General features: G+C 38.8%; 1 protein-coding gene across 1 annotated transcript; it reads left to right on the top strand.

Moving 5' to 3' along the window:
- Positions 1-2,824: 2,824 nt before the first annotated feature.
- Positions 2,825-7,523, top strand: LOC149253821 (benzyl alcohol O-benzoyltransferase-like). The gene is made up of 2 exons (XM_089456937.1): positions 2,825-3,377; positions 6,359-7,523. Exons 1-2 carry the CDS (start codon positions 2,946-2,948, stop codon positions 7,271-7,273), a joined length of 1,347 nt encoding a protein of 448 aa, XP_089313063.1. The 5' UTR covers positions 2,825-2,945; the 3' UTR covers positions 7,274-7,523.
- The last annotated feature ends 3,741 nt before the right edge of the window (positions 7,524-11,264 follow it).

Here is an 11,264-nt window from a genome sequence, read left to right as displayed (position 1 = left end):
TTTAATTTAATGATTATATTTTCCAACAACGACACTCAAAACCACATAGTAAATAAATATACATAATAGAGGAATATATGTTTTTCTTATGACTATTATGTATTTTGAGTATTGATTGGTCTATATTAGTCAACTTTAATGGACTACCCTTCCTAGAAGTCACCATATACAAAAGTGTATAAAGACTTCTTAAGAAAAGGAACACATCATTATTGCTCCAAATTTCTCCATAGAGCCAACTTTTCATTTCCGTCATCAATTGAGAGTACCTATTTCTTGAGTCTCTGGTGTCTTCTATAGACATAGTCTACACCTCTATCATTTTATTGGATTCCCTAAGTTCTCTTAAATCTTCCATTATCAGGGAACTGCAACCATAGATTTTTATTATTTGAAGTGTTTCCAAATTGAAATAACTCTTTGGAAATACCTTCAATGCTGAGCATTCTACTATGATCAACGTTTCAAGTACTGGCATTGCTCCTTCCTTTACGATTGACAACTCTTCTAATTCATGTAACCCAACAATTGAAAATATCTTCAATAAAGAAAATGCCTTCTTGTCACCGAATTCCCGAGGAAACCTCTTTAATTTAGAGCATTCAATTATTTCCAATCGTCGTAGATTGTTGAGCTTATGCAGATGTGAAAGTTCTTCCAACATATTACACTTGTATAATATAAGACTAGTCATAGTCTGAAAAGCACAAAAACTATTTTCCATTCTAACCAAGTCAGGACACTCCATGTACAGTTTTCTCATATACAGTTTTCTTAGCTTTGACATATTATTCATGTCACTCGGCAGAGATCTCACCTTTGTCAGCTCTAACACGAGGGTTTTCATTTCAATCATATTCCCTAATGTGCCTTCCCTAATAACGCCCCCATTGTTTGTTAAATGGAGCTTGGTGAGTTGCATTAAGTTGGCCAGACACGCTAATGCTGGCCACTTTTTTCCATTTCTTGGGCTCACCTTTTTCACATAGATTGGTGTATCCATATATTGTCAACACTTTTTTCCATTTCTTGGGCTCACCTTTTTCCCATATTGGTGCATCCATATATTGTCAAACCCTGTAAAGAGGTGAGCCTTGAGATGCTGCAAGGTAGATACTGCAAATGACCACATTTATCCATGGCTAGATGCCTTAAATATTTCAAATTATGAAGGCCAGACGGTAATTCCGTGATTCTAGAGCGGCTTAGATCAAGGATCTCCAGGTTTCCAAGATTTGTAAGAGATGCAGGTAGAAATTTGTTGGGCATACTTGATAAAAAGAGGCATCTTAGCTATTTCAAACACCCCACACTCTCCGGTAATGACTGCACTAACGTCCCACTCAAGTCCCATTCTCCCAATAACTCTTTTTGGATTTTTTGTTAAACATTTGTTACCATCTATTAACAACGAACATAATGTCGGAACTTTCGTTGACTCAGGGACTGAACACAGTTCGTTATTACTGAACAAAATCTGACCGCATCCGGAACATTAATTTTCATTCAACGTGCTCAAATCCTGACCCACATGGCAAAAGAAAGTTTCTTTGGCCTCGGCAACACGGATTCCCAAATCGTGCAGGAAGTTGTGTATCTTGAAGAAGCCTGCACCCGTTAATGCTTCTCACAACGGGTTCAATCAAACAATGATCTGCCAAAAGGTTGAGATAAACCCCTCCCACTGTGAATGGGTTGTAGCTAAGTTAATGGCGATCTTTTCGTGCCAGCATCCCTTCTCCCACCCACAATGGAATCACATGGTTGGCATGAATAATTTGGTCTTCTGCGAATGTTGCAGCCATGTATAGAAAGCATAATTGCAAATGAATATCACATTTAACTCATGGAATATAGATGCAAGTGTCCAATCTATGCTTTATCGTCCACTTTTGCATGCAATTTTCTTTATTGATTCTTATTTTCAATGACCATGCAATTTTATTTATTGATTCTTATTTTCAATGACCATTTACATTTATGCCTTATGGCGTTTCTTTTGCAACATGTAGTGCAAATGCTAGTTTATATACTCACTATACTTCCTAATACGTTGAAAGCAATAATCTAAGGGTTTATGTGCGAATCAAAAGGAATTATATTCAAAGTAATGTTTACCGTTGCAAGAGGCACATAATCACAAGTAATTTTCGATTTGTTTCTTTAATCCGGAATACAACAAAGTTATAATCGTCCCACGCATTAGTCGATGGCCGTCATCCTTACGAAACACCTACAATGCTAATTTGCATTTTACCATTTCTATTTTAAAATTGAAGGCCACGGATGTGTTGGGAAAATGGTACTGTCTCCTATGTGATTTTGAATAATCCCCCATTACAGGTCAGACTTCAAAATTAATTTGGAATGGCTTATCTTCCCATTCTTAAATATATTCACCTACAATTCACGATTTCAACCTACCTCATTCCGTTCAATCTGCATGGCGCTTAATGTTTCCCTTATCAATAGTTAAAAGTTGGAACGCCCAAATGGTCAGTTATAATATTAAACTTTTTCTCTTTTCATTATGATTTGATTACCTAGCAATTATGAAAGTTAACTGTTTAAAGATCTGACGAAATTCTTCACAACAAGAAGTTCCGGTATGATGCGACCAGACTGGCACCATTACCCTGAAACTTGTCACAGCCATTTTCTGCACGTAGTTGTTGGCACATGCGCAATAAGTCTTTCACGGTTCTCGAAGCGGCGTTAATTCTTTCATGGTTGACCTTATTGGTCCACCTGCTGAGATCAGTAGCACCGAGGACGGTTATAAACAGTACCACCACATGCAAGCTTCAGCACAACATCCACCTTGAAATCCCAGATCTGCTATTTCTCTGGACCAACAGTCTGTAACGTGGTGCAGCCTTTTCTCCCTATTTTCGGTTGTGCGTTCGATTCATAGGTTTTAGCTGAGTATTTATAACTTTGTTTTCATGGCATCTCTGAAATTCAAGGTCACCCGAAAGCCGGCGGTCCTCGTCGCTCCTTCCCTCCCTACTCCGAGAGAAATTCTATACCTTTCCAATATTGATGATCAAGCGACTCTGAGATTTCATAGTACCGGCGTTCAGTTCTATCGGTTCGACCCGTCTAGGAAGGGCGAGGATCCCGCCAGAGTTATCCGTGAAGGGCTAGCGAAGGTTTTGGTGTGGTACTATCCTTACGCTGGAAGGCTGATAGATGCGCCCGCCGGTAAGCTCGTGGTGGAATGCACGGGTGAAGGCGTTCTGTTTGTGGAAGCTGATGCGGACGTTGCTCTCGAGGAGTTCGGAGACCTACACCCACCCTTCCCCTGCTGGGATGATCTGCTGATCAACGTCCCAGGCTCCGTAGCTATTACAAATTCTCCAGTCATTCACATTCAGGTTAATTCATCATGACTGAGTAACTCAATTCATATTATTTGTAAATTTGGATTATTTAGGGATGTAGGGAGAAATAATTGGGATCCTTTTCACCAAGTTCAATTGGGATCCTTTTCACTAAGTTCAGTTTTTTGAGTTTTTACAAGTGAAGTGAAATGAAGAACTCTGATATAATAAAAGGAATATGTATATATGTATATTCATTAGGTAATTAGGTAATTGACGGTATATGTATATGCATATTCATTAGGTAATAGATTGTATATATATGTGATGATGATGGTGGTGGTGGTTAACGTTCATTGAGACCAAATTGGTCTATCGGACCTATAACTTTCTTAGTTTCTAATTGTATGGCTCCTCGTCTTTCTTGGTGAGATTCAGGCTGTAGCTTTCTTTTTTCTCTACGGTCTTCCAACTTTATCTATCTTGCATCTCCTTCATTTCTTCTGGTTCTTGGGACATTGGTGTCTTAGCTTCGCGATCTACTGTTTCATCCTTTTGAAGATAGTCGGAGAAGAAGTTTGGTCTAAGAGATCTGTTTCACCATTAAATGAAGATTTATTTTGTGCAGTATTAGAGTCTTCATAACTGTTGATGCTTGAGGGATTGTCGTGTTCCCTCTTTTGCTGTTGGGCAGGGTTTTCCCCCTGCTTGTCTTGAGAATTGTTTCTTTCTTGCCTGATTTCTTGTGATTCAGAGTTTTCTTGAGAGTATTCCTCTTTGATGACAATGTAGTGCTCTTTTTGTGCTTCTTCCCACCATGTAGATATGTGGTGATTTTTTCTAGCAGAATTTTTCTAGGAGGCTTTTGGGCAATTTTTGGCTAGGTGGCCTGTCTCAAAGCAGGATCGACATCTGAAGAGGACACTTTCATAATCGAGTTTCTGGTTCCACACATAGTCTTTACTTGTTAGGTGTATTTCAGCCGCGAATCCAACATTGAAGTCCATTTCTACACAAGTGCATGCATAGGTGGTTCTCTCGCATATTCCTCTGTTTCTGGGCACCTGCAGTGAAATTTTCCAATTGCATTTCCAATGGCTTTTAGCAAAGAGAAATTGTAGAGATGCAAGGGTAGGTTTGGCAATCTCACCAAACTAGTGATGAGGTTATGACTGGATCGAATGATGGGTTCCATGGCCTCATGAATAGGCCTGATTTTTCCCAAAACCAAGGGCCAGAATCTAGAATACATTGTCTACTTTCAGAGTTTTCAAAATCTACTATAAAGAAACCCCTAGCACAGGGTATATATTAATTGCATCGGGAATTAGAGGCTTCCATACCTCTGAGATCCAACTGTGTAGAGCTGTAAGCCGCGGCCAAAAACCATTGAATCGACAGATTACGACACTTTCAGAGAATTTCAAAGCCTTCTCGAGTGAGGCTTGGACCACCTAGACAATGGGAGATGGGCCTTCACTGACGATATGGGCCGGAGCTTGTCCCCCAGAGGCGAACGGAACTGAGCCAGCAACTATTTTCGCGAAGCTCGGAGCCATTTGGAGAATACTCTCTTGTTGAGTCTGCTGAGTATAAAAGATCGCTGAAGAGAAGGCCACCGGAGATTTCCGAAGAGAAGTGAAAAGCCGCAGATCTATAAAGAAGAGGTGTAGATCTATAAACCGCAGAAGGCCCAATCAATGAGAATAGAAGTGAAGAGCCACAGATCTATATCACGACTTCGTTACACATTACCATTTATATTATAATTCATAAGAGCTTCAAATCTGGAATTCGGAAAAGTCGCAGATCAAGAACCGTAGATCTGCTCATGCTGAGACGGCACAAAAGACCGCAGCGCAGATTTGCTCATTCAGAGATGGAAGATCTGCTCTGCAAATGCTTTTTGGAGATCAAAAACTACAGATTTGGAAACTATATAATAGACACAAAATATATATATAATAAGCTAAATATGTATATTGGTATAAATTTGAATATATATATTATGTATTACATCAGTTACCAAATTCGCTTAAATCAAAGTAAAAAGTTAGAAAATTGGTTAATTCCAATCGAATAGTTAATACTTGCATATGTATATTCATCATTTATATATATATTACATCAGAGTATAGTTACCAAATTGGCTTGAATGAAAAATAAAAAGTTAGAGAATTGGCTAATTCCAATGAGTTAAAATGCTTGGGTTTGGTTTAGTTTTACTCTTAGTCCCAGCCTCTTTGAAAAAGATAGCTTTGTAGTCCCAGCCTCTTTGAAAAAAAAATAGCTTTGTTTAGGATTTGTTTAGGTAGAATATTAAGGTTAGTATTTTTTGAACATATATAGATAATTGTAATTATTTGAAAAGAAAAGGCGATAGAAATAATTGTGAAATATGAAAATTTTTCTTTTTCAATTTTATCATTGTTTTAGGAGGTTGGAAAGTCAAGAAAGTAGAGAAAACAGAATTAGGAGGTTGGAAAGTCAAGAAAGTAGAGAAAGACAGAATTTGTAAAGTGAATTAAGATTTATTTTCTAAATATATTTAGAATGTGTATTTATTTAATAGTAAAATCTTTGAACAAATAAGTTTTGAAACTCAATAATGAGGTTAGATTTAAGTTTTGGAAATAAAGTCAGGGAGAAAAGAGGAAGCCTGTTTTTTCTTTAATTATATATCTAAATTTGTTAGATTGATATATTATTTAGAATTATTAGAAATTTTTTTGAATGAGAAAAGCAAATTAATGGAAAATATTATTGATTGACTGAAAAAGGTATATATATCTTATTTTTGAAGAAGAATACTCTCCCTTTTTTCAAAATTGAAAATTTTTTATTCAAAATTTTTAATTATAATTATATTGTATCTAAAAATTCAAATTCAAACTCAAACTTGATAACTATACCTCAAAATTTGTCATTTCACTTGAATTATCTTTTGTAATGTTATCTCTGCCTTTGGCTTCCATTTCTTTGACTCAAAATTGTATTCTCTAAATGTATGTGTATGTCTGACCATGATGTTTCAGGTAACGCGCCTGAGATGCGGAGGGTTCATATTTGCCATGCGTGTCAATCACACGGTGAGTGACGCTGCTGGATTCGTTCAGTTCATGAACGCTCTCGCCGAAATAGCCAATGGGGCGGCGCGGCCTTCAGTTCAACCAGTTTGGAAAAGAGAAATGCTCAGACCCCGAACGAATCCTTCAGTTAAATTCCCCCACTACGAATATGAGCAAATCGACTCCAATGATGGAAAGATGGTAAACATGAACGATATGGCCCAAAGGTCGTTCTTTCTCGGGCCAAAGGAGATCGAGTCGCTGAAGAGACAAGTCGTAGGCCAAGGCAAGTGCTCAACCTTTGATGTTCTTTCAGCGTGTTTGTGGCGTTTGAGAACGAGGTCTCTCCAACTGCCGGCAGAGCAGGAAGTTCGGCTCATATTCCCAATGGACGCCCGAGCGAAATTCGAGCCGCCGCTTCCGGAAGGTTTCTATGGGAATGCGATCTGCTTTGTATGCGTGAAAACGACAGCGGATGAGCTGACAAACAAACCGTTGTCTGTCACTGTCAAACTGATCCAGGAAGCAAAAAAGGGTGTGGACGACGACTACATGCGCTCGGTGATTGATTTGATGGAGTTGAAAGAGCGCCCTCTCTTTACAGTGGGCGGCTGTTATGTAGTTTCGGACTGCACGAAAATTGGGTTTCAAGATGTGGATTTCGGGTGGGGAAGACCAGCCTACGGAGGGCCTGCAGAAGGTGGAGTAGGAGTAGTGCCTGGATTGTCGAGCTTTTTCATTCCGTATCAAACTAGACAGGGAGTGAAAGGCATAGTGGTTCCTGTCTGCCTGCCGTCCGCTGCCATGAAAATATTCGAAGCAGAAATCAAGGAAGCCATCGAAAACGCTCCTCCTTTCGTTCCCTCAAATGGCTTAAATTAATATATGAAACAAGCTCTGGTTAGTGGAATAAGTAATAATTAAGTAGTTGTTTGTAACTTCGTTCATGAAGAAGCAATAATTCGGCTGCTGTTTAGTGAAATAAAAGCTATTGACGTTCCGTGATTTGCTAAAGACCGGTCTCGTCTTTGGATCAAGGAAAATGTGTCCATGAAGTTTGAACACGTCTCGAATAGCACTTAGAGTGACATATGGTTATGTCTGCGAGGAAAAGACATGCAAAAATTAAAACGGGATTTAAACGTTGTTATGATTGTTCGTTCTGATATTGATGGTTTGCCTACTACTACATCTATTGGTTGGTTGGTTTTATTTTCTTAAGATAGACATAATTGATTTTCACGTATTTATAGAAAAAGGTTTCATGGATCATTGAATAAACAGAGTAAGCTTCACGTATTTATAGAAAAATGTTTCATGAGATCATTGAAAAACCAGTGTAAACTTCAGACGATTCACTCTTCCTTCATTCTAAGAATTTGAGTGAGTCTTCCCTTTTTCTTTTTCAAAGTAATAAGTGATAGGAGGGAGAGCTTTTGTTTTTTTGGGTGTAAGTTTAGAATTTTTATTAATTCATGTCAAAGATACATTGTGAGTAGTTGGGAAACGGAATTATTGGCTAGAAGGTAATAGCAAAAATATATTAACAACAAAAATAAACTAAGAGAACACATATAAACTAAAAGATTCCAAGGACCATAATATATTCGACATTCATCCCTAATCTAAAAAGATTCCCAGAGGTGGGTTGTCTGGTCTGTTGTCTGGTGACAGAGGAGGACAAAAATACTCATGAATGTGTCCTCCATATGTTCCAGCCTGCCTTCTAGATGGTCCAGCCTCTCGTGGATCCTTTTTTGGCCGCAGTGCAAAGATACCAACCGGTCCATCATGTGTCATTGATTGTGTTAGAGGTCATTCATAAAATGCATAATTTTGTTGAAGTTGAAGTTGATTGTCAAGAGAATCAAACATAGGAGACAGTTCTATTCTTCCAAGAGAATGAGCAAGTTGTTGGTCCAATTCTTCCCCTAAATCCTAGATCTCCATAAGATATTATGCTCGATTGCCTCTTGGTCGTAAACCCCTATGTGTGCGACCACATTGGTGTTGCATGGGTCTCAGAATATCAAACTTACACCACCAAACCAAAACCCAACAGAATATGTACCAATTCCTATGTAATCCCCATGTTTTGTTAGTGTTTTCAAATCCATTGCAAATATGGCAGTGACAGCTATAGAGAGACCAGATGTTAATGACTCACCCCTCCTCTACCAACTTTTCGGAGCTATAAAAAAATCCAACCACACCAAATGCATAGTTCAACAAGAGGCCAAGCCTACTCACCACCCTCCATGACCTCCAAAGAAATCCAAAACCCAGCAAGGGGAGCATGACCCCAGAGAGCAACAACCCAACCCCCCCCCAAATTTCCACTAGAATTATACTCCAACAGAAGAGGAAGATAATATACAGAAAAGGTCTCGAAATGACAGAGAGAGCCCTACGGCAATAGATGCAAACTATTAAGGAGATGTGCCCCAAGAAGGTCATCGTCTAACCTAGTACTCTTGACCATAAACCCATACAACAATGCGTAGCGTGGTTATTTCCCTCTCTCCACCAAACTTCTACAACTAACATCTACATATTCAACCTCAATTGTCACAAACCGCACTTCTTCCCCAACATAAATACTAACAAACCAAGAAGAGGAAAGAGTTTGAGGGAAGCTAGAAACTTGGAGTAAGAAATTTATGAGAGGGTTGCCATTTGTTGTGAATTCTAATGGTGTTTCTTTAGCTTCCAGGATTGATCCCTCGCTCTCCCCCCAATCACAAAGAGCCATCCCAATTATTATGTAGTCCTCCATGAGCTCGACTACAAAATCCTTTTGTGTTGAACTATCGCAATGGAAAAGACTGAGCCTCCCTAACGACATGAAACTCATGTCCTCATTGTCGTAGTTTGGAGGGCCATAGATGGTGAAGACAAAATGCAACCCAAAGAACCAGTTTCGTCTGCTTCCTTACCTCCCATTACCATGCATAGCCAACAACATCCAGGAGGGTCACAATTAACTGTTATAGCTCTAAAATTATCTAGAATCATCGACTCTCGCATGCCATAAGATGTGTCCTTGACACACATCATCAGTTCAGGTGTCGTGTGGGAAGGGAAGTTAGTGCTTGACCCTAGCTTCCATTAGCTGCAAATGTTACCCCCATCAAGGAAATTTTATCATTTTCAAATATGTTTGACATATGATCAATGTCCCTCTGATTCATAAGGGGAGGCCACATAGAGGCGAATTATGGATTAAACTCATGATTACCCTTGTTCACTAACCAATCAATCACCTAATTCCTTGACCTTCTAGTGTGTGAGGTTATTGCACAGGAAAATGAGAGAAGGAGGTCTCAAATTCATGAAACCTAGAGTTCAAGGTGCTAAATGTTGACCACTTTGGACATAGGGGACCGATTAGCAAGTTTTTGAAATGCATTGATCACCAATTGTCAGTCTCCCATGATTTGAATAATGGAAATCCCTAGCTTCTTAGCCAATAAAATTCCTTTCTCCAACACAGTGAATTTCACCACAATATTTGTAGTGAACCCGCAATAGCCAACGAACAAGGCAATAGAGTTTCCTTTACCATCTCGAACAATACCACCAAAACCAACTAGCCTTGGATTACCTTTGGAGGACCCATCAATGTTCAATTTGACAAACCCATGTGGAGGAAAGGAGAATCTAGACAGAGAAGAGCCATGTGTTTTAGTCAGTAAAATTGAATGGGGTCCCATCATATCCTTAGAAAGCCCCAACTTATTAAAGATCAAGTCTTCCTCTCCTTCAACTTTCCAATCATCTATGTCCCATTTTCTTGCTAGAATTGTTTCTCTCACATTATCGATTGAGGTTTTCTATACTAGTTGGGATGAGGTTCTTTGATTTTTGAAACTAATTATGTTTCTCTCCTTCCATAAGTTCCAAAGAAGGAATCTATAAAGTAGGATCCATGCATGATTGATCACTATATTTTTAAGTAAAGACCCCCTCTAAGATTCTAAGGTCTCCCAAGACTATTGGGTGAACGATCCAGATAACCAAATTTATGCCTCAACCTATCCAATATTTCCTTTGTCACTACACAAGTATTCAAAAAGTGTTTGATGCTCTCATCATGCCGTTGACATAAGGGGCACTAGGATGGCCTAATAAATCCTTTCCTCTCAAGATGATCCCAGGTTAGGAATTGTTTATGGCCTATGAGCCAAAGGAAATGTGTATTTTTGGTCATAATTTGGATGTACATATCTTTCTCCACAGTGGCTCTTGAGGGATCTCCACATAATCAGTTGTTAACCCATATGCTTCCTTAGTCATGTACATACCCAAAGGATTATATCCCCACCGCAATGTATCATTGTCATCTACTTTTTGAATTTTCCTTTCTCATAAGAAATGTTGAAGGACTCACCAATTTTGAATAGATCCTACTTAAATCCAGTTGTCTTATTATTTTCACTCACCCTAGAGGGATTGGGAGTCAGTGTCTCTCTAGAAATTTGTAACCTGAATAGCACCTTCGGCCCTCGTAAACTCCCTGGCTTGTGGGAGTTTCTCAACCCATTCTGATAGTGGCATTTGTTGCCATGAATCCTCCCAAAATATGATAGTTTTACAATTTCTAATCTCTAAGAAGATGTGTTCTTGAATTATATGCCTATTATTCCTTTCCATGTTCCAAATAGGTGATCTCGTGGTGAATCCATATGCTCTTACCTTCTCTTCCTGAGAATGACTCGAGATATATTTTGATCCCATATTACTTTCCATAACTCAAAGCCTCCCTGCATCCAATGCAAGCATTAATCCAAGTGGATATTGGTGGCTACCCGCCTATTCCACTTGGACCCCAACACTATCTCTTTCAATTTTTCAGTTTCCTTAATTGTAACAC

This window comes from Pinus tabuliformis, chromosome 7, assembly GCF_031772625.1.
Source record: "Pinus tabuliformis cultivar Carrire ecotype Pingquan chromosome 7, CPIR1, whole genome shotgun sequence".
Classification (NCBI taxonomy): domain Eukaryota; kingdom Viridiplantae; phylum Streptophyta; class Pinopsida; order Pinales; family Pinaceae; genus Pinus; species Pinus tabuliformis.
This window is presented reverse-complemented; position numbering and strand designations above follow the sequence as displayed.

Coding starts and splice junctions, on each gene's coding strand:
- LOC149253821 (XM_089456937.1), top strand. CDS start 2,946: ATGGCATCTCTGAAATTCAAGGTCACCCGAAAGCCGGCGGTCCTCGTC. Junction 3,378..6,358: donor CTCCAGTCATTCACATTCAG/GTTAATTCATCA, acceptor ATGATGTTTCAG/GTAACGCGCCTGAGATGCGG.